The sequence below is a fragment of the Euleptes europaea genome, chromosome 9 (assembly GCF_029931775.1).
Source record: "Euleptes europaea isolate rEulEur1 chromosome 9, rEulEur1.hap1, whole genome shotgun sequence".
In the NCBI taxonomy this organism is placed as follows: Eukaryota; Metazoa; Chordata; class Lepidosauria; order Squamata; family Sphaerodactylidae; genus Euleptes; species Euleptes europaea.
Window position 1 is genome coordinate 67,837,601 of NC_079320.1, and position 24,239 is coordinate 67,861,839.

Consider the following 24,239-nt stretch of genomic DNA (forward strand, 5'->3'; position numbering starts at 1 on the left):
TCCACGTGAGTGGTGGAGGCTAATCTGGTGAACTGGATTTGTTTCCCCACTCCTACACATGAAGCCAGCTGGGTGGTCTTGGGCAAGTCACAGCTCTGTGAGAGCTCTCTCAGCCCCACCTACCTCACAGGGTGTCTGTTGTGGGGAGGGGAAGGGAAAGTGATTGTAAGCCGGTTTGAGTCTTCCTTACGTGGTAGAGAAAGTCGGCATATAAAAACCAACTCTTCTTTGTTTTGCCCTTAAGTGTTGCATTGCAATATTTTATTTGATCCACGCATTTGCAAAATGCAGGGTTCTTGAACACTAATTGGGGTTGGCTTCTGATGTATTTTTTAAAGTACATTTGGCTTTTCGTCTCTTAAATAAGTGATAAATATTTCTCGATAACTTTTGCTGAAAGCAGGAATTTTTTCTCAAATATGTATGTGAAATGACACTTTGAAGAGGTGACAGGCAGCCTGTCCTCCAATAGATACACCGATCCATGAAAGTAATCACAGTATTTCTTTTCTTCAAGCTCTGGGCCATGATTGTTAGTGTTTCATCAGTGAAATAAATGCTCATGTAATGAAACCAGCATGATGGCATACAGGAGACGCCCATTAACGTTTTTAATATCTGTTTAGTACCTGTTTTCAGCCCACCCATAGTATGTTCAGAAAGGTACACATACCTTCCGTGGAAATTAAGAGAGTCTACTAAGGTTTGGAAGTGTGAGCTGTTGGGAACAGAACTCTTTCTATTCATGTTGAATCTATGATTTGCTGGGAACAGATTGTTACAGATGTTCAAAGTTCATAATGTAAAACAAATCCCACATCAGATATCCAAGTGATGATATTCTCTAATAGCGACTGTACAGTTGAGGATTCAGGTCCTGTCTTTTGGGTGGGTGGGATTCTGGAATTATTTACATTTTATTATTCTGTATGGGGGAATTTTTCAGGGAGGGCTGGAGAGACTGTTTTTCAACCAGTGACATAAATTACAGGGACCTAGTACTGCCTGTCTGCTAAAGACTCCCATCTCCAAGTTTCAAGCAAAATGGACCAAGGGATCCAATTCTACAGGCCCCTGAACAAGGTGCCCCCAACCATCCTACTTGTCTGCGTTGTTTCCTACGGAGAAAAAAATCCATGCTTTCTCTGGGGCAGAGTCAGTAGCCAACTACACAAGAACAAGCAAACACTGACCAAAAGTCTCCCAATGGAATCAGAACTAGCAAGCCCAACAGAACCAGTGTCAACCCAGACAATCCACGCCACCCCAGCTGAAGCAAAGGATGCTGTTGCAAGCCCAGCAAGAACCAACTTCAAACCATGCAAGCCAAGCAGAATCCAGGGTCAATGTCAAACCAGAGAATCTAAGCCAAACCAACCTAGCAAGATGGTACTAAGGCAGCTAGCCGGACGTTGCAAGACACTGACACAGACAAATACACTAACATCACTTCCCCAAGGAAGGCCTCAGAAAGCGAGAGGGAGGGGATTTGAGGCACCCAGGTTGTCTTTCTGCAGTCTGTAGCCTATATAGTCACTGGCTCGTAGGAGGAGCCTCAAGATCTGCTGCCCTTCACCACGGAGGCTCTTGTTTTCTGCTACCCCTTGTAAAGAAGAAACACAACACCAGCAGCATGCATTTTAGGTGCTTCTGTGGGTTCTGCTTGTTCTAATTGACATACTGGCATCTGCTCTCTTAATGTCTCTCTTTGTTTCAGTTATATTTGTGGGGTTTTGCTTTTTGCAAGAAGCAATAACATTTTTGGCACTATATTTTCTGTTCAGAATTGTGCCAAGAGGTGCTGGGGTTCAGCTGAAGGGTGTTTTTTTTTTTTTTTTAGAATGAGGATATTATATAGTGCCTGCCTTGGATATTCCAAATATTCCCAGAAACAAATTGGGACCCAGATACTGGTATTCTCAGGAATCTGGAATACACATGAAGAATACTGATAAGGGTATATATTTGCACCAGATATATCCGCGTGCACATCTCTATCCTCACCACTTTTTATTCTTTGAAAATATGTGGATTTGGCAAGTAACTGTAGTAAGGCATTTAATCAAATCAATGGATACCCAAGAGGAAAGCAGGCCAGGGAAAACTTGCCTTTCCCCCCTCCCATGAAATTTCTCTGGTGTTTAAGCTGTAGCAAGTGACATAGTGCTTGCTTCCCTGTACCCAAGTTGTGGGCAGGGGATGGGTACAGTCATGCATGTGCATTCCCAACCCAGGTTTCTCTTCATCATTAAGATCCTTCCTCCTTTGCCATAAATACGAGTTATTATTAGCATCATACGAACCTGCCTTCCAGTTCTCGTTTATGCTCTAAACAGCAGCCGCTTGGCAATCTTTGCACCTGTGTTGTGCACTCATGCAGCAAGATTTCCATGGCAGTGCGAAGGTGCAGTGTTTCTGTTTTTGTATTGTGGGACTTTTCCTTCTCTGCAAGCTGAATTAGGAGTCCCATACCTGGGTGTTCCCACTAGATACCTCAAAAAAAATCTCTTTTCTCCTGGCTGATCTTATTATAGTATGTTATTTGGCACAGGGCTACAGGTTTTGCTGTTAAGAGGGAACAAACGTGGGGTGTTAAAGAAATCTCAGAAGTAACAACTTGGAAATTGCATCCTCTCCCCTCTTCAGGCTTTGTAAGCTCTCAGAGGCTTGAGCTGGATGAATCTTCCACCTCTTTTATTTTTCCCTTCAGCTGACTTTCAGTTGCTTTCAGCTGTCTATGCTTTCTGGAATGCAAGTGTATTTTAAGTTTTCCTTTCTTTGTTAACTAACGGAGTTATGTTTTTCTGCATATCTAGTGAGTAGGTAGAGAACCCTACTTTGGGTTGACCCAGTTTTGCTGCTTTTACCATCCATATGGAGCCAGTCTGTTTACTATTACCGTGTAATGATGATAAACAGAACGACTGCTTCTTGGGTAGCCAAAAAAAGTTGAATCGATGAATGCTTTTACTCATTCTTTTCTATCCTCAAACACTGACTTCTAAGTGTACTTATAAGGTGCCTGATGAAGTTTGGAAAGTCTGACTCATTGTTGACACTAAAGAGTCAAGGGTGGCCATCACTACTCACATGAATGAGGTGGAAGAATGGCAGAATGGAGTACAAACTGCAGGTGGAGGACTATAAATTAGAATAAGGAACACTTGCAAATGGAAAAGTAGTTTCTACTCCTCCTGTGCTTTCTACTTGCAGCAGTGGGATGAACATTCAAAAATGGTATTCTGTTATTTACAATTTGATGTGAGACAATCCTCATTCTGCTGCATCTGTAGATCTCTTAGCTGCATTAATAGCTATTCATAAAACACTGCTTCATGAGCTAGAATCCGGCAGTACAGAAACAATGATAACTTAATGGATCAAAATGAACTTCTGAACAGGGTTTTCTGGGTAAACAAGTTCAAACTAAGTTAAAAAAATTAAAGCTTGCAGCATGCAGTGAGTTTGGAGAGTAAATTCTAAATTCAAGGAAACGTTAGGTAAAGAAGTAGGACTACAGGAAGCAAAAACTTGTTTTGCCTTTTGGCAACACACAATGATGTGCCAGACATTTAGGGCAGTGGCTGAGGGGGAAAGAACTCTTTATGTATTCTGCACTTTGTTTAGTGGGAGTAGCTTAATTCAATAACAGTATTGTTCTTGGTTTCATAAGAATGCTGTAGTTAATGCCACATGAATTATATTTGTTCATATTTTAGGGCAGTGGTTTGCTTCAGCTTTCAGTTTTTTAAGATTAAGTTGTGATACCAAGATACTGCCGTTAGTTGAATAATCTTAAATTAAAGGTTTCATTTTATTAATATTATTTTGTTTTAATTGCTAGCTTTAGGCTGCAGTCTTTTGCACACTTGGGAGTAAGTCTGGTGAACTTGATGAGGCTTACTTCTGAGTAAACATGCATAACATTGGGCTGCATGCTAATCTGTGTAAATGGACCGAGGGGAGGGGGGCTATGGGGGCCTGCACTGCTTGCCAGCATGCTTATGTCACTTCTGGTAAAAGCCAGAAATGACACGAGGATTTTCTAGCAATTTACAAAAACTCTGTGGTAAAACCGTACAGTTTTTGTAAATCGTAGAATTCCCTCAGCTCTTCTGGTAGGCAGATATTCATGTTCCCCCTATTCTCAGTGTGTTTTCCTTGCCAATCAAATGCAATTATAACAGTTAATCAAGTAAGATTATGTTGTTTGCTTTTTTTGTAATGACATTCATTCCTTATTTATCACCCCAATCCCATCCAATTTTCCAGGCAGATCTGACAAATTTTATCTGTCCCTTCTCCTTCCAGATCATTCCAATTAAACCACTCTTAAGGCAGCTAAATTCTGTTCTTTGGCCTGTTTAATAAGAAAGGTCCTGGTTAAATCTTTTTATTCTGCACATATCATGGAAGTTAGATTAATGAGGCGATGAATTTTTACTGTATGTATATATTTTCTTTTATGTATTGCCGACTCCAATCATATTATTGCTGGCTGATCTGTTATTGTAATCATAAAATTGAAATAAAATCCTAGTCCGTCTAAAGATGCCATGTCCGGTTGTTACTGAAAGTGGCATTAGCATGCTGGTGTGCCAGGCCTTGACCTAGGGTTGCCCGGTCCCCCCTAGCCACTTGTAGGGGATGGGGGGTAGGGTTGCCAGATCTAAGTTGGGAAACTTCTAGAGATTTGGGAATGGAGCCTGGGTAGGACAGGGACCTCATTGGGGTATATTGTCATGGAATCCACCCTCCAAAATGTCCATCTTCTCCAGGGGAACTAATTTCTGGAGATGAGCTGTAATTCCGGGAGATCCCCAGGTCCCACCTAGAGGCTGGCATCCCTAGATCACCCCCAGTTCCTCCTAGGGGTTGCTCGCTGCTGTGGGGCAACCCTGGAGGGGATCAATATAGATAAAACAGGAACACTTGCCTGATTAAAGAAATTGTAGTTGATTAACCACAAATATTGTCATTGATTCAATTTGCCTGTGAATAAAACAGTTCTGGAAAAAAACTTGTTTTACTTAATGACTACTGTGGCATGTGGAGGCATCTTCTTAGAAGAAACATAAGAGAAGAGCAAATGCCTCCATTATCAACTGGCCACACATTTTGTAATTTAGTATTTAAAACTTGTAACTGTGCCATATTCAGGTTACTCACATTGATTGATCTGTGTTGTAGCCCTACTCAAAAGCTTTTTTTGGTTGTAGGATTAGTTGGGACTTAATGGAGATTGCAGAGATCTTTACCTCTTTTCTGTGATCTGAAATTGTCTGCTCATTTCAGAAGGCTTTGGGTTTTTATTCCTTTCATTTACCGCAAATGTAGAATATTTAGTTTCTCAGTTCCCTGGCTAAAACATCAGAATGCGTAACAGCCAAGGGAACTTTCCTTAATAGGAAGTGATGGATGGAAAAGAAAATTGAAAGGCTCTCTGTGAGGCCTTGGTCCAGGATGGAGGCATCCAAGTACTGTTTACGTAGGAGAAGCAGAAGAACGTAAAAACAAAACAAAAACAACCTCTGGTCTTGAAATGGCCGGGCTGTTAACCTTAAAAACATAACCCTGATTGGAGAAGTGTGGTTCTCCCCTTCGTTGTCTCTTTTAGGGTCATTTTCATGCTTCTGAATGGTGATTTCTTTTAATTTACATAGCCTGTCATGGTCTATGCACAGGCCTTATGTCGAACCTTTTAGAAAGCTCTAGAAATGACAAGGTGTACATTGGCTTTCTGTACCGTATTCTAGCTTTCTTGTAGCTAGGTGAGGCGTGGTGTTCTATTCTGCTAGTAGGAATACTTTTTTAATGAGCAAAATGTTGAAAGCAGAAGATAGTTTTACATGTACATGGGGAAATGTAGAGTGTGTTTTATATTTATGGAAGGCTTAACTCAGGGCATTGAAGATATTGTTGGGCGGTGCAAAAGTAGGAGTAGAACACAGCATTTATTTTGCATGTATGGAGCTAGATGCATATTAAATAAAGAATCATTATTAGATATTATGATATCTATGCATGTTTCATATGCTTAATTGAAGTCCAGGGTTATTACTGATTGAATTCAGCGCTGAAGTGCAGGGTAATGTTTTATACTGCTGTGTACACCTGTGCTCTGTAACATTTATAGACCTGCTCTTACAATATGTAAGACATTAAAGTTGCAATATTTTTTTGAAAGTTGGAGTCCTGGGATTGTTGTGTGAAAGGCAAACATACAAAAAATGTTCTGAAATAATTTGTTCTTCCACAGCCTGCTGTGCATTTGAATGAACTGTCTTATCTCTGAAACTGCCCTTCCAAATTCTGGAGTTGCTTACTTATTGGAAGGATGAGTTTTATGCTGAATTCTGTTCAGGGTTTAGGAGTGGAAACAGTCAATCTCTGAAATGTGTTCAGGCCTGTAGTTTTACCTGTTTTCTGACCTTCATTTGCTGTGGCCTCAAGGACTGATCATAAGCATTAACTGAGAAATCCAACTGTTAGTGGGATGAATCCTTTTTGGATCATGACTGAAGTTGGCTGTTTCAAACTTGTTTTCTGCCTTACTTTGTTTGATGCATGTTAAGAACTGGCTGTGTTTCTCTAATAAAGCATCCCTTCCAGTGGCATATCATTTGGTTTCATTCATTTGATTTTGGTGAGAGTCAATTTTGGCTGAAAAGTGAGATTAAAAATCAAATAATCTCTGAGTGACCGGTCCCCTTTCATATTCTTTTCTTCCACTATAGCCCTCACTCTGAAGCTGCTTTGAGTATTCTAAAATGTTACCAGTAGATGTCAGTCTAGGCAGCCTCTTAAAGTAAAGCATGGTCTCCCGGTCTCACGTACACATTTTTGATATTTGTTGTGTTCCTTGAAAGCTTAGAGATTTAATTTGGGTTAGTTGCCAGAGTCATACATTACCTATTCTGGCTGTTAAAATGAATAACCTACTCTGCCTATCCTTACAAAAGTTTTTTTGGGGGGAGAGGTTGCCACAGAAGTCTCCTGATTCTATTGTTTTTAGTTAAGCAAGTTTGTATTAATGGTTTGGTTTGCTGCTTTTGGCTGGCTCTCGAGTCACAAATAAAAACTAGAGACCACTGAGCCTTGTAGTTCTAAATAAAACTTTAAATAAAGCATTCCCAAACAAGATATTTGCCATAAAACTAAAACTCTGATTCCCAGCTGGAAACTCCTGGTTTCCTGGATCACAGATTTGGGGGTTGCAGGTGATCTGATTAGCTTGATGGGCCAGTCAGCCTCTCTAAATAAATTAAAAAAATATCTTGTTGAAACAAAAAACTCTTTGGTATGCCACTCTTAAGTGAATGGTGTTTGTTTTAAAAGAACCTGAATAATATTTGAAACTATAATGCCATTATACAGAGACTGCTGTTGATAAAACACATAGTGGGATGCTAAGAATAGAACCTGCATGATGCAGTTGGTTCTTGGAGGTGAGGGGGCATTCTTCTGCTTGGGCACACGGAGTGGGAGGAAACTTGCAGTAACAAATTCATATATTTCAGTATATGTGTGTGTCCTGGCTGAGCCCATTAAATGTGTGTTGATTTCAGCTTCTTTGCTGCTAGTCACGAAATGTGCTTTATTTTCTGTAATCTGCAATATGCTGTTGTCCTTTGTTTACTAGGCTGAATGACATTGCATTTTTCTCCTTAATTCCTGAATGGAAAATTTGCAGTATCCTCAGTGCAAGGAATGTAGTTGCAGTTCCCCTTTAAAATGTATAATCAGCACAATGCTGGCAAGCCAAGCTGTAGATAAGGAACATTGCTTTATCAGCACAAAGATCTAGATTTTAGCAGGTGAAGCTCAGCTGGTTACAGTTCAGTACCATTTTATAGAACCCTTTTCAGCAGATGGCATACTGTAATCTGTAATTATAATCAGCATAATACATCTTTTAGCTCTCTGCATCTGAAATGGGGGGGTAAAGTTAGAATTACAAAGACAGGATTAAAATAATGTTTTGTAAAAGCAAAATTATGCAAGTTTTATGAGTGGGGAAGACTAAAAACTTCAAATATAATTAAACATATTCTGATGGATAATGTAGATGGTACAAAAATAATAGAAGTGAACTGGCACTATTCCTTTTGAATTAATGCATTCCTGATGAGAGATTGACACAATCCCAGTATTTTTTTTTTAGTAGAAAGGAGGGGTGGGATTGGGTTGGAGCAGGGGTCAGAAAGGAGCAGTGGCTTGGTGGCAGAGCATGTGCTGTGCATGCAGAAAGTCCCTAGCATCTCCTGCTAAAGAATCATGTAGCAGGTGCTGGGAAAGACCTTTGTCTGGCTAAAATCTTAGAGGGCCGCATTTCTTAAGAGAACAGCAATCCAGAATCATTTTATGTACATGGAACTCCTGTTTCCTCCGAAGTAATGTTTAGTTCCTTTACATACTTATCCTCTGCATAGAAAGCTGTTTGTTACACTACATGAAAAGTTCGTGCTCATTAGTAAAAAGTGCTGTCAAGTTGCAACCAACTTACAGCAACCCTGTAGGGCAGGGTTGTCAAACATAAGGCCCACAGGCCGGATCCGGCCCCTTGAGAGCTCTTATCTGGCCTGCGAGCCAGCTACACCCCCCCCACTCTGGGGTAGTGAGGCATGGCCCAGCCCGACCAAGTGGCACTTATATCCGGCCCTCGTAACAATTGCGTTTGAAACCCCTGATATAGGGTTTTCAAGGCAAGAGGCAAACAGAGGTGGTTTGCCATTTGCTGTCTTTGCATACTGCATAGCAACTGCACACTTCCTTGGTGGTCTCCTATCCGGTTGCTAACCATGGCTGACCCTACTTTGCTTCTGAGTTCTGACATCTATCCTGGGCCATCCAGGTTAGAGTTCATGCTCATTGGGAGCTCAGTATTCTAGTGGATGCCCTACCTTCAGTACTTTATTGGGTTTCTTTGTAGCTGAATTCCAAGGATCATCTTGGATTTTTTAAAAAGAGGAGAGAACTGATGGAGTATAAAACCAAATTTTTGAGGTGAAGTCCGATTACTAGTTCTTGAGATGTCGTGTGTGGTCATAGCTGTGCTACTGCAACAAATTGTGATCTTTTAACAGTTAATCCAGAGGAAGCTGGACCTGGTTGACTGGTTTTTGAAAAACACAATAAAGCCACAATTTGGAATAAATTATATTGTAGAACTTAACCGTTTGCTATGTTAATGTACTTATGCTTGTTTTAAAATTGCAAATATAAATCTCTCTTAAATATACTGCTGGAGTTGATTCCCATAAAGTAGGGAGTTGGAGAGCTGTATTAACTTGGTGGTTGAGCACGGACTCAAAAGACATTTTCAGAATCCCGTTCCCCCCCCCCTTAGGTAACACTTTTTATAGGACCTAATAACATCAGATATACAATCAGGTGCTCCAGTCTTGTATTACCAGACACTGCTGTTAGGAATATTGTCATCTTGTTCTTATTGTTGCATGCTGGCATTTGTTCTCATGACCTGTTGAGAAGCGATTGCATGAGAAAAGGTTATGTGTATGTTCCACAATGGTTCTAAGTAGCCAGCTCAAAAATAATACATAATTGTGAACTTCCATAGCTAGAGGACCCAGTAGAGTAGATGAATGGGTTTCAGAATTTATATTGAATCAAACTTTGCTCTTTTAATCACTTGCACATCTGTTTTTTCCAAACATGTTGATAGTTGGTGAACCAACACAAGATGTTTGTAAGCATTGAGATTACTTATCTGTTCCATTTGCTTAAAGCGAAAGACTTGCATGTGATAGAAATTATGGTTTAAATGCTTATGGGAGACTTTTAAAAACTATTACCTTTTATATAAATGGGTGTTAACATGGACGAATAGGTACAAAGTAAAGGCAATGTCAGTTTATGGGTAAAGAAGTAATGTGTATCTCTGCAATCTAAATGGGTAGAATTGTGCATATTGCTTTAATGAAAATATTTTGTGTGAATTTCAGGGATAATCACAGAAATCTAAATCTTAGGCCAGATATGGAGTCTTGTCAGGGTCACAAGTATACTGAAGATCTATTAATATAGTGCATTTTCAGGATGGCAAACATACTTCAGAATGTAAATTCTGTGTTTGGTTAACCATGCAAAAATATCAATGTACTTCAGTGGTTGCAAATAGCTAGTGCAAGTATTTTATATGTAAGTTTTTCTTAGCAAAGAGTATTCATCTTGATGTGTAATGGTGCATATAATGAAATTCAGCTTGGCCAGTCAACCCAGCACTCATAAATCCAGATAGATGATTTGTAGCTAAAGTTGTGGTAGGTTTTGTGTGTGTGAAATAGTGATGTCCATTAGTTGTGTGTTCTGTTTGCACATTCATCTGTGTGAGCATTTGATCATTTAAAAAGCTGCAGATATATGAATAGGGAGTACATGCATTTTTATTGTTTACATATTGCTGTTAACATACTAGCCTCACAGATTGATTTAAGCTGACGATGATTTCCTGCTTGGCAGGTGTGCAAATATGGCTAAGAATTACCAGTGTAATTACACAAGAGAAATTTGACCAGAGGCTGCTAATATACAGTGTTTTGTAGAGGATTATGTTCAGCGCTCATGGGTTGCATATATATCAAATGGTGACTTGTATGTGGTATATGGACTCTCAGAGATCAAACACTGGCCTGTATCCAACCATGCAGTCCTGAAGACTTAAAGGCACTTAAGTTTTCTTCAGTGGAGATGACAATTTCTGCCAATTTCCCCCTTCCCCCACTTTGCCATTCAATGGGAGAAATAGCCTCCCCCCTCTCATGGAAACTTAAGCCTGCTGAACGGCACAGTTGAATACAGTATTCTTTATTTCATCCCTCCATCCCTCCATCATCTCAGTTGGCTTTTTAGTGAGGCTGACTGATGCTCACATTCATCTTCAGTACATCAAGCAGGTGTTTGAACTGGCCTGAAGAATGAGAACTAACATTTCTGGGGGTGGGAGAGGAAGTCTTTCATTGAGATCTGTCCGTAATCTTTCCTATCAAGGAGATTGTATAACAGTGCAAGTGAAGAAGTTGAAAAATGATAGAAGAAATCTGCACATATGCAGGGAGGTGCAAGAGTTTTGTAAAAGCAAACTTGTGTGGGGCTGATAGCATTGTAAGGCATTTCAGTATAAAGTGATCTAGTTGATATTATTTGTATACTTTTTTAATAAAATTGGATTGTAAACTCATTGGTCAGATAATGAAATTGCTTCTTGCCGCTGCTGCAAATGAGGCAGTGAAAATGTTAGACAACTTACCAGCTGCTTGCCTTGTTAGGTAGTAGGGATTAATAAGAAAAGTTACTCCAAAAAATCTAATAGCTCATTGATTGCTGGATTTTTATCCTTCATCTGGCTGATTATAGCGATTTTTAAAATTTGTTTGTGTATTCACAACTGTGTCGAGCATACCTGTAGAAAGGTGGCATAGGAATAAGAGCTGTGTATGTTTCCTTATGCATAAATGTGACATCTTTGGATAACAAAGCATTGCAGAACACCAGCGACTTCGCCTTCTTTAATGGAAAACTAGTTGCAACTTGAAATTGCTATTCACTGGCATTCCTTTTGAGGCAAATAAAATACAGGAACTGTTTTTAAACTTAAAGTTGTCTCAGTGAACTGATCCTGAGCAATGCGTAGTACTGGAAGCTTTGGTAACTATGTTTATAGGGCCAGTAAATGTTTCAGAGTGATAAACTGTTATCTGTGAGAACAGCAGCTGCCTCACTGAGCACCACCCAGGTTTGGTATGACATCACTATGTAAAGTAGGCACAAACAGGCCAGTTTTAATGCCTCTTCAGGGAAGTATGCAGAAGTACCTGGACGTGCATTCTGGGCAGCTTGGCTGAAGGATTAATCAGTGCTGGAGAAAAGACAGAACTCAACATGGATTTCCTAAAAAAAGTTGTGCCTTCTGTCATGGCGGGAGATGTGGTTGTGGATGTTGGTAGTACTGTCCGCGAAAGTTCTCCAAAACTGTTGAAAATGAAGCGTGTCAGCCTGCTTTCATTTGGACAGACTATAGATGAAGATGGTATTGGTCCCCTGAACTCTAAATACAGTATGTATCTATGTTTCTTAATTTTTGGGAGTGTTAAGACAAGTGTACATTTTGAAATAATGTAGTCTCTGCTGAGACTGCCCTAGTTGGGCCATGAAATTCGGCGTGCTTCAGACAGTTTTCTGGTTCTGTAAGTGGAGACGTGTCTACTGTAGAAGGGCACTAAAGTGCAGTTGAGATCCATTAAAATCTTAAAATCTTGCTTTTACTTTAAAGCATGTCCATCCATCTGGTGTGGCAATGTGGAAAGACAGTTTGCATAATATCCTTAAGAACTTTTTTGAGATCTGTGAGGGTTCAATCTACTGTACTGTACTTGAGCAGCATTTTTTTACTAACATGGAACATACAATCAGTTTTCCTTACTGAGGAGCAGTAAACTGAGATCTTGAATGTCTTCCAGTGCTTAGTTTCCTTTGTAGGTGTTGAGCTTTCTCTACTCCTAATACTCAAGGAATGAAGTTGTTCAGATTGAGAAATTTTAAGATGTTGTGGTACGCATCATAATTGGCACTTTAGAATGTCAGTGCATCACATTATCTTGGTAATCTTTGTATCAGGCAGATGTGTGTGCGTGTGTGTAAAGTGCCTTCAAGTCGCAGCAGACTTATGGCGACCCCTTTCCTTGTAGTGGTGATTGAGCCTTGAGAGTGTTTGTGGCAGAGGTAAGATATGAACAGGTGGCTTCCAGTTTACCTCAGCCAATGTGAGAAAACAAACTCTGCATTTTAAGCGGATTAGTCAACGTGTGTTGTGAGTTAAAGAAATAACATGATTTAACTGTAAAAGAGACCAACATTATACAAAACGTTGGGTTCAATGTATTGACTGATAGAACAATTTTTGTGAGGGAAGCCGCTTAATATTTTATCTCTCAGATGTTCTTCAGATGTTGTAACCAAATTGTTCAAGAGTAGCTCCACTTAGTCAAAAAGTGGTTAACCATTGGGACTAATTTGCAAAGCCTCATCAAGGGTTCCAATTACAAAACCAATTTAGTGTGAGGTTCACTGATTAGCAGGCCAAAAACTATGATGTAATTGAGAGAGCCAGCGTGGTATAGTGGTGGTGTAGTGGTGTAGTATAGTGGTTAAGAATGGTGGTGGTATAGTGGACTCTGATCTGGGGAACCGGGTTTGATTCCCCACTCCTCCACATGAGCGGCGGAGGCTAATCTGGTGGACTGGATTTGTTTCCCAACTCCTACACGAAGGTAGCTGGTTGACCTTGGGCAAGTTACAGCTCTCTTAGAGCTCTCTCAGCTCCATCTACCTCACAGGGTGTCTGTTGTGGGGAGGGGAAGGGAAGGGGATTGTAAGCTGGTTTGAGTCTTCCTTAAATGGTAGAGAAAGTCGGCATATAAAAACCAACTCATTATTATTATTATTGTTATTATTATTGTTATTATTAACTGTAGTTTACCTCTAAGCTTTACAAAAACCACTACTGTGGTTTACTTTGGAACACAATTAGACTTCAAGTGGCAATCTTCAGCAGTGAAAGTGAGAGAGAGGCCTTTGACATTTGTATTAGATATGTTCTAGCTGGTTGAACAATTGAGATAACAGGCATGGAGTTCTCTCATTCTGCAACTGAAGATTAATTCTGTATTTGAACTGTTTAAATGTTGCAAACTGCCTATGACATTAGAAATGTCCTCAAATCAATTTTGTATTGCTGTGTGAGGTAGCATGTTACAAAATGCAGATTTATAGTCTCCTAGGATCATGCTTTTTACAATAGAAGACAGCAGCTGAATCCTCTTTAAATTATCTGCTTATTTCTATTTTTGTATCCCGATAATGGAATGAAGTGCTCTTATAGCACACAGCAGAGAATCATAGCATTGCCAGTGGGATGTCAGTAGAAGGCAGAGGATTTCCACTGCAGGTAAACTGGGATACACAATGCTACAAAATGGGTTTGTTGATCCAAAAGGTAGCTGTAGCTGGGACAATAACAGTAATTGGGTTGTGTAAAGTTGGTTTGCATTTGTATAGCCGTTTGACTGATCTGTGTATGAGCAGCAATAGGTACTTGCTGCTGATTTTTCTCAGGTTTATGATGTAATTGATTTGGTTGATGTAGAGCTTGGCATCAGTGCATGTAAAGTCATCAACACCTTAACTTTGTGTCAGACTGGTAGCTGCTGCAGCCAGAACAAGGAAACCTGGTGGCATCTTAAAGACTAACGTATCTTTTGTGACATAAGCTTTTATGCGTCAGAGCCTGCTGCGTATGTGCTTGATTATGGCAATTTTGGCTTTCTTGGAATAGAAAGCAGGGTGGTACTTTTAGTCCAAACTTTTCAGAAGTATGTTGCATTTTTAAAAAAAAGGATGTTAGCTTTCAAGTATGTAATGGGAGTTTTTTGCACCTATTCAATTAATGTAGCTTCTGTAAAAATAGATAAGCATGTTCATCTTTGAAATATGAAGCGCATGTGACTGTACACACATGCACACCATATCTTATAACAGCAACTGTCGGTTAATGGCCTTAAATTCACACAAACAATTTCAGCATTGCGTAGGGCTATCCTAGTGTACATAATTAGCAGGTGTCTTGGAAAACCTGAGCATGTGTCTAGTTTGCAGACACATTTAAAAAAAACTTCATATAAGCCTGGGTTTTACTCCAACTAACTGACAAATTATAGTAGTGCAATGTAGCTTCCCACCTTCCACCATTCTTTTGCGGGCCCAGAGGCCCTTCCCCATGCAATTCTTGATGGTGGAGAGACCACCAAGAATGGCATGTGATGTAACATGAGGGGTGCAGTAGGAAGGGAAAATCTGCAGTGTTCTACCCTGTGGATCCGTACCATTAACAGCACTTTCCTCCACTGCAGTAAGGCACCCCAACTCACAAGGAACATAGCAAGCTTTTTGCACTGGGAGGAAAACTCCATGTAATAGAGAACAGCACCACTGTTAGCAGAAGAGATTGCAGGATCCAGCCCATGGGAATCCCTCTTCCCTTTGCTTGAGCTGTACAAGAATAGGCATGGATGAAAGCCTGCGAAAAAAATTCTAAAATGTGCAGTAATTGCATACATAGGAAATAGGTAGCTGCGGCTACTGATTACTTATGTAACTAAGTAGATGCATATCTGAATTTGTGTGGTCTTTTCAGAAAGGGAGTTGAGGGATGAAGAGAATCACACGTTCATTTATTATTCCAGGGATTAGCTTTGACCATTCTCATTGTACTGTAGTCGATATTGGTGTTGTTTTTTTAACCCAGTTTCATCTGAGCTGTGAGAAGGTGGTGGTTTTTGAGCGCAATACATTTCTGTATTATGTCTCAGTTTATGAGTTTACAGAGTGGACTTTGATAACAGATAATTTTAATTTTCCAGGAGTGCTGTTACGGGTCATTTCTATGATGAAAGCTGTAATGGGATTCTTGGTAGTCTTGCTACTTGGTAATGAACACTTGAGAAGATAGAAGGGATGCCAAAGGACAGCACAGTTAGTTCTGAAAATGAAATCCTTAAAGTGTGGAATTCTCTGCCAAATAATTTTAAGTCAATGAAAGCACTTGGGATTGCTTTCCTTACTTTGTTTGGATCATCTTATGCTTGTGAGCAGCTGTTTTCAGCTTTGAATTATATCAAATCTGACACCAGAAACAGACTAACAGATGACCTGAGTGCTGCATGTGTTGCTCTCAAACTTACAAAGTATGAGGCAAGGGTGGACAAATTATCAGCATGCACACAACAGCAAAAATCACATTAATTGTTCAAAAGCATGCCAAATGCAAACTTTTACCTTTCAATAAAAAGTTGTTTGTATCATTGAAAGCTCTGTTATTGTGTTTTTCTTTTAAGGCAAAAGATGTTAACGTATGAGTTGTTTTTTCTAAACTAAAACATCAGTATTCAGGTTAAATTGCCGCATTGGCACTCGGCGATAACTAAGTGGGTTTTGGGTTGCAGTTTGGGCACACGGTCTCTAAAAGGTTCGCCATCACTGTCTTAGTCTTTCTTCTGTTGTGTCAGGCCAGCAGTGCTGACATGGAAACTACTTTCACCTTTGATTCTTTGGTTTTTGTAGGTTATCCAGGCTGTGTGACCGTGGTCTTGGTATTTTCTTTCCTGACGTATCGCCAGCAGCTGTGGCAGGCATCTTCAGAGGAGTAACACTGAAGGACAGTGTCTCTCAGTGTCAAGTGTGTAGGAAGAGTAATATATAGTCAGAAAGGGGTAGGGTTTGAGCTGAATCATTGTCCTGCAAAAAGTATCAAAGGTAATGTGCTAATCATTGTCCTGTAAGTATCAAGATAATGTGCTAATGAGGGTGTGGTATGTTAATATGGAACCATTGTAACCTGAAGTGATCTATTAATGTGTGAATCCAAATCTAGAACAAACTACAGTCCACGATAGCCATGCAGATTAGCTTTGGATTCACACATTAACAGATCCAGCCATAGGGAAGCAGCAGCACTGCAGGTGGTTGGAGATAATGTTAATTAATTAGAATTGATTTTGGTACTGTTAGGAAGCTTTTTGTTACTACATGATGTTATAACCAAGATTTTCTTGAAAGAACAACTAAGGACACAAATAGATGTAAACTTGCATCTATGGTAGCATTAGAGTTAGGGTTTCCTTCTAGAAATGGATATGTATGTGCAGATTTCCATATAAGGTCAACATTGTTTTACTGTGATTCAGCTGAGGTTGGATAGATGTTTTTTTTTTACACTGGCTGGTTTACTCAAATTAGAATTACATTGAACTTCCTCTCTTACATATTCCAGAAAGCAAAGAAACAGGCAGGTTTTGAATAAAGGACGTTCTGCTGTAAGCAATTTGTTTGAGTGTTCTGTTCTAGTTACCAGAGTATCTTATCAATTGATTCTATTAAGAGCCAAGAACTTACTAACAAATTACACAAGCTAATTTGCTTGCCTTACACATATTTAAAATATTGCTAGCTCTTTTTTTTTTAAATGTCCCTTATCTAAGAGAACATGTAAATTATTGAGCTTAGGCAAAATTATCCTTGGGTAGGTATGAAGATGATCCTGTGAAGACTACAGGCATGATAGAGTTTTATAATAGGAGTCATGCACAGGCACACTTCTCAATTGTCCCTGATTTGGATTAGATGAAATCCTGTGGTAACGAAACCTACATTTTATGGCTGGGTGCAAAGAGTCCACATCCATGAACAGAAGGTGCTTCCATGCCACATGAAGAAATACTCCCCCACCCACCCACCCTGTCACCCTTGGCTGAGTTCCCTCATGCTGCTCCAGAGATATTTTGATCTTCATGACCACATTTCCAGTTGCCTGTTTGGGTTCTCACTGGGGATAAGAAGAAGAATAATTGGTTTTTATATGCCGACTTTCTCTACCACTTAAGGAAGAATCAAACTGGCTTACAATCACCTCCCCTTCCCCTCCCCACAATAGACCCTGTGAGGTAGGTGGGGCTGAGAGAGCTCTAAGGTGGCTGTGACCAGCCCAAGGTCACCCAGCTGGCTTCATGTGTAGGAAGCCAACCCGGCTCACCAGATTAGAGTCCGCCGCTCATTTGGAGGAGTGGAGAATCAAACCCGATTCTCCAGATTAGAGTCCACCGCTCCAAACCACCACTCTTAACCACTATACCACTGGAATAAGAAATACACTAAATAAATAAAATAATTTAGTACTGGCCACAGACAATTTCGATACCACTTCCTTCTTTTCAACATCACTCAGACTTTACCAAATGTTCTCTTGGATGTACTCTTGTACCCTTATGTAGACAATTGGTTGTTAACTAATACATTTTACAGTGTGCTACAGTGTGCTACTTTGTCAATGACAACTCACCTTATGGTTACAGGTAGATTTAGCACTAATGGTAAAGAAATTCTTTCTCATTCATTCCCATCATCTTCAATTCATAGGAGCAATTCTAGATGCCATGAAAGGCTGGACATTCGTTCTGGAAGACCAAATTGCATTGCATTTTGGGTCACAGAATTTCTGCATAGCCAGCAACTGATTTTACTTTCCAGAGACAATTAGGCCTTATGGCATCTTAGCACAACAGTGATGCCCTTCACCAGACTGCATATGCACCCTTTACAACTGTGGTTTCATTGGGTGTTCAGCCCAGTTTCAAGATCAGTCACCCACCCTATGTGTTCCTTATAGTCTGATGCTCCCTCCAATGGTGAATGAACTGCAGCAACTTGATGAGAAGCCACCCCTTCATGCAGAAATTACTGGAGTTGGTGTTAACCACAGATGCATCCCTATGGGGATGGGCAACAGGCATAAAGGCCACTCTTTAATCCAACCGTGGTCCAGCACAGAGTTGGAGAGGCATGTTTTCTGTCTCTTCTCATGGTTTCATCCCATCCTGAAAAGCAAATCAGTCTAAGTCACAATGGAAAATTGATCAGCATTATGTTACATCAACGCACAAGGTGGAACAGGATCCACAACACTGTGTGTCCTCACTTGCTCGTTATGGAACAGCTTTATTCAGTACAATGTTTTGTTCATGGCAGTTCAGTTTCTAGACCACCAAAATGTCCTGGCTGGCTCCCAAAGTAGGCAAGGCTGTATCGCTTGCAAATGGCGGATAGACAAGAATACATTTCATCTAGTTTTCCAAACAGTGGTATTTGCCTGACAAAAGATATGTTTGATTTAGTGATAAACTGCGAGGGTCCCGGTTTCTACCCCAGGTGGGAGTAGGTCAGTGCTTGAAAGGAGATGCATTTTGGAACCACTTGAACAGATTAACTGCTGTATGTCTTTCCATTCTTCTCACCTTCAAAGGACAAACTGCATTCCAAGCGTGTCCTTTTGGCCAAGGCAACTATGGTTTGCCTTATTTCTCCATGTTTCCAAGATTCATTTTATACATAGCCTTCAGACAGAATACTAACTGAAGATGGAAGTGGGGAGAGTATGCCACTTGGATGTACTCAAGCTGCACTTTAGTAGCATTGCAAATCAAACCTCTTCCTGTTCAGCCAACGAGAATCATGTACTTTTATATGCCCGGGAAATGTCAATAAGACACTCCTGTGCTTCTAAATGCATGCGCTTCATGACAACTTCTTTGAGTCATAGTATCAGTCCTATTAATTGTCTATTGCATAATATTTTGGGCTATTTGCGTCACATCTACGCATCTGGTTTAGCATTTTTATCATTAAGAATCCATTTAGCAGTCATTTAATGTGGTAAATCTGCGTTTTCAGCCCCTAATAAAATGGCATAAAGTCTTGCTTAAGTTAGTGTGTTAAGTGTCATCGAGTCACTTCCAACTTATGGTGACCCAATGAATTAATGAAGAGCCCCGTGGCGCAGAGTGGTAAACTGCAGTACTGCAGTCAAAAACTCTGCTCACAACCTGAGTTCGATCTCGACGGGAGTCAGTTTCAAGTAGCCGGCTCAAGGTTGACTCAGCCTTCCATCCTTCTGAGGTCGGTAAAATGAGTACCCAGCTTGCTGGGGGTAAAGTGTAGATGACTGGGGAAGGCAATGGCAAACCACCCCGTAAACATAGTCTGCCTAGTAAACGTCAGGATGTGACATCCCCCCATGGGTCAGGAATGACCCGGTGCTTGCACAGGGGACTACCTTTACCTATGAATTAATGCCCTCCCAAATGTCCTATTGTTAACTGACTTGCTCAGGCATTGTAAACTGAGGGCTATGGCTTCCTTTATAGAGTCAATCCATCTCATACTGGGACTTCCTCTTTTCATGCTGCCTTCAGCTTTTCCTAGCATGTCTTTCCCAGTGAGTCTTGTCTTCTCAGAATATTCCCAAAGTACAATAGCTTCAGTTTAGTCATTTTACCTTTGCAAGAGAGTTCAGGCTTGATTTGATCTAGAGGCTACTTATTTGTCTCCTCCAACACCATACATTTAAAATGAATCAACTTTCTTCTTGTCGGCTTTCTTCATTGTCCAACTTTCACACCCATACATAGTAATGGGGGAATATTATAGTATGAGATCTTTATCTTGGTTACCAGCAACACACCCTTACACTAAAGGATCTTTTCTAGCTCCTTCATGGCTGCCCATCCATTCTCAATCTCCTTCTGATTCCTTGGTTTCAGTCTCCCTTTCAGTCAATGTTTCAGCCAAGGAATAGAAAATCTTGAACAATTTCAGTTTCTTTATTGTCAACCGTAAAGTTGTGTAATTTCTCAGAATTCATTACTTTTGTCTTCTTGATGTTCAACTGTAATCCTCCTTTGGCACTTTCTAGTTTAACCTTCATCAGTAGTCGTTTTGAGTCGTCACTATTTTCTGCCAGTAATGTGGTATCATCTGCATATCTCACATTGTTAATGTTCTTTCCACCAGTTATCACTCCTTCTGGATTGTAGAGCTATTACCCAACACTTCCAGTATGTCTTTTGAAATGTCCAAACAGTTCTTTGAGTGAATGTGAATACAGATTGCACATTTAAGAAGAAGAAAAGCTTACCTACCTATTCACGGACTGCTCTTCAAATTGATGTTTGTGTTTTTCCATTGGTAATGAGAAGTCCCTTTTGAACGCATGGCAACATGTAATCTTTGGCTACTATCCATCAAGACTATCATTTTAGTAACTATTATATTGGCAAGAAGAGCAAGTAAGCTCTCTCTTTTGCAATCAAACCTGCCTTATCTTTTCATCCTGACAAGGAAATTATGAGACTGGACACTACCTTCTTTTTAAAAGTGGTCTCCTTTTTACATATGAGTCAGGATCTGGTACACCTGGTTTACTTTCCTGTTTCTTCTGAAATGGGAACGTTGCTACCAATGAAAGATGTGCCCTAGCATTTTAGGTGCACTGGAACCTCTTCATCTATTTGTTTGTCATGAGGGAGCTCAGAAGAGTTACAAAGTACCCAGACAAGGTTAAAAAATAAAACCTTGTTGAACAATGTCAAGTCTCTTTTATCCGGAGTTACAGTAACCAGAAATTATATTTGTTGGCACTAAGTAGAATACTTCCATTTCTGTGTGTGCGTGCGTGTGTCTTAAGTGAGCACTGTGTTTCGGAAATGATGCATCAGATACTTGAGAGTCAGGAAAAATGTTATACTAAGTAATTTTAGAAAGCCAGTAGTTACAGTAACCTTGCCCCTCCCATTCCATTAGCTGGCATTATCCCCAGTGGATTAAACAGGATGTTATACTCTTCATCTTCACAAGCAGTCTGAGAAGTTGCTGTTTATTGACTGGCTAAATGGAATTATTGCATTTATTCTAAAGATATGCAAAACAATAGCAATGCTGAAGTTGGAATCTAATATAGAGTAACAATATATTTTGTTTGCAGTTTACAGACAGGCTCTTTTTTGATTATCCATTTTTCTTCTAGCAACAATTAGAGCTACTGCAATACATTGCAGTCTGAAGTTCTAAACTCTTACCTGGGCGTGTGTGTACTAAAAAGCAAGGTGACCAACCAAAAGCTATAAATCAAATTGCTGTTTTTCTAATTTTGTTCTTGCATGTGGGATTGATGTGTGCCAGCCTCAGGAAATATGAAGATGTCCTTCAGGGTACTCATGACAAACGTATAAGCTTTATTTTCCTCACTGGAGAGTTCATCTGCATTCAGCAGCATTTCCACTATAGTTGTGCGTCACTCGGAGACTGCATGGTAATGAAGTGCCGGTGCTGTGGGCCAAAACTCTGTTGCCTGAGAGCAAAAAGGGGATGACCGTTAGACAAGCCATACCAACAAAATTGTAGCCGCTGCAGCAGCAGCTCTCTGAAGCATGATGTTGAGCCTACAGGATTCTGTGCTTTTTGAAATTAACATCAAATCCTTGCTAAAGTCATGGAGCAGCAGCTGTAAGTATATTATCTTGGCTGAGGCAGCTACATCATGGGTGTTCCTCCTTGCATGCTAATTCTTGAACATTAAGCTTTTGAAAGGCAGACTATTTTGTTTAAGATAAATGGGTGATCTAGATAAGCAAAGGCAACTACAATATCCGCTTCCTGGTTCCCATGTAAGATAATGCTTTCTTAAGATCTGAATTATTACGTGCTTGTGTGTGTGTTTTCTGGCACAGTTCCTTGCAAAAGGAGAGGTGACAGTTTAGATTCCAGGCTCTGCAGAGGATCTTACCAGTACTATTCCATAGTTCCCTCCAGCATAAAATATTCTTTTGAAGCAAAATCAATTGTCTGCAGATTATAAATAATGGATATAGTAGATACAGCCTTTCTCTGTGTTAATATGCTGATGTTTGGACTGCTAAACCTATATAATATACCTGTAGTAAACTAAATATGAAAGGTTTTTCATTTAGATGCATGTCAGCTCTTTGCTGTGTCTTGAGATTCTCTAAATCAAGCAAACAAAAACAAATTGTTCCTTGGCTACAAGTCCTGAACCCTCACTGTGGGGCAGGCCCCCCTTGGGGACATGGACCACTGGAGGGGAGTGAGCCATAAAACCTCTGTCGTGGATATGAAACTAGCCAACACCTGGGTAGGTTGAATGCCCCTCGTAGAGGACATGTTCTGACCTACACTAGATTCATAGGATAACGGTAAGAAGAAAGCCTAGGGAAAGTTGCTGCCTTTCTGATTTCTTGTTAATAGTTAGCAGGGTTTGGGGACTTCTAATGCCAGTGTTGGGATTAATACCCCACTCCATGGAATTTACTGCATACTGCTATGCACACTATTTCATCCAATGATCTTTGCATGCTTGCATGTGGAATAGACAGTCCTGACTGAGTAGCAACACCGAAAAGAGAGTTTATCAGGGGGAGCAGAGTTCAAAAAGTTTGAGAAACTTTGCTTTAACTTGCCTAAGTTTGGATGACAGTAATATAGAAATCTCATACCAGCCTTTGTTTCTGTGATGTGATACAGGCACTTTCCAAGTAACCCATTGCTTGGTAGCATGAAATATCCTCTAGAAGATGAGGCATTTCAAAACTGAGGGCTAAATGTTTCCATTAGTGTCTCCTCTTGTCTATATACAGCTGTGTTAAGGGTTCAATTTGTTTGTTTTTAAAACACACTGAGCTTCTGGTCTAACATCTTTTCAGATTCTTAAGAGGTATTCGCCATTCAGTGTTAAAGTAGCTAAGCAATTTGCAGGAGTTGTGTAGCTCAGTAATTTAAAGATATTTAACATATGGTTCCAAGCAGTCAGTCTTGCTTGCTGTGTCTTGTCTAGTTATTGCAAGAATGGTAGTGTTGCCTCCTGAAACTTCTGTTAATTACTCAATAACTGATATTAACTGGCAATTTGGCTGCTACATATGATACACGTAAACTGGCAATTTAGGTTGCTACAAATAGTACATGTAGAGTTAGCATGCTTTAGTGGTCAACATTGTACTTGGACATCAGAGACCCAGGTTCAGATCCTCAGCTATGGAGCTTACTGGGTGACCTTGGGCCAGTCACACCCTCTCAGCCTAGCCTATTTCACAGGGTTGTAAGGGCAAATAGGTGGGATAAAAATCTATATCAGTTTACGGCATTTCCCAATGATTGTATAATTGTATAATTTGTTATGATTTATTTTAATTATGCTACATTAGTTAGATTTAGAGAGCCACACAGCCAGCGACTTACATTCGTGACACTGCTTGTTGGAAATGAAGTCTCAAAGTACTTAAACTGACAAACTAAAATGAATAATTATTAATGTGGTCAATGATTATACATGTTTAAATGGTCGAACGTATATGCTCAGCAAGACTGCTTCATCCAATTTTTTAAAAAAGGCTTGCTTAGCTGGCAGAATGTTGTTGCAGTGCTGGCTAAGGGTTTGATTGCAGTTGCTCTTTCTTTCACTAGCAACAATGAAGTGACATTCATATGGCCTAGATTCAGGATCCTGTCTCTGTGCCAACAGTTGAGGCATTCTTTTTACACTGAGTCAGGAACATTCTGTTAAACCAGCTGTGTAGTGAGGGTGTTCAGCGGATAAGCTGTCCTTACTTCATTCATAATTTTCTCAAAAGGGTGTCATCGTACTGGTTTGTTCTAGCTAGCACAGAGGTCTGCAAACTGCGGCTCCCGAGCCGCATGCGGCTCTTTGGCCCGTTGTGTGCGGCTCTCCGAACTTGGTTCAGAGCCCCTGCTCTTGCGCCCACTCATGTCGGCAGCCGGGCTGTGGGGCCGGCGCGCCTGAGAGAGAGAGAGCGCGGGCG

The 24,239-nt window shown here is 40.2% G+C and overlaps 1 protein-coding gene across 1 annotated transcript in view; it reads left to right on the forward strand.

Moving 5' to 3' along the window:
* The first annotated feature begins 11,887 nt into the window (after positions 1–11,887).
* FRYL (FRY like transcription coactivator) overlaps positions 11,888–24,239 on the forward strand; it is a 165,233-nt gene continuing 152,881 nt past the window's right edge. Inside the window, exon 1 of the mRNA XM_056855634.1 lies at positions 11,888–12,076. Coding sequence (XP_056711612.1) covers positions 11,902–12,076 — 175 coding nt within the window. The 5' untranslated portion in view covers positions 11,888–11,901. The remainder of the gene's footprint in view (positions 12,077–24,239) is intronic.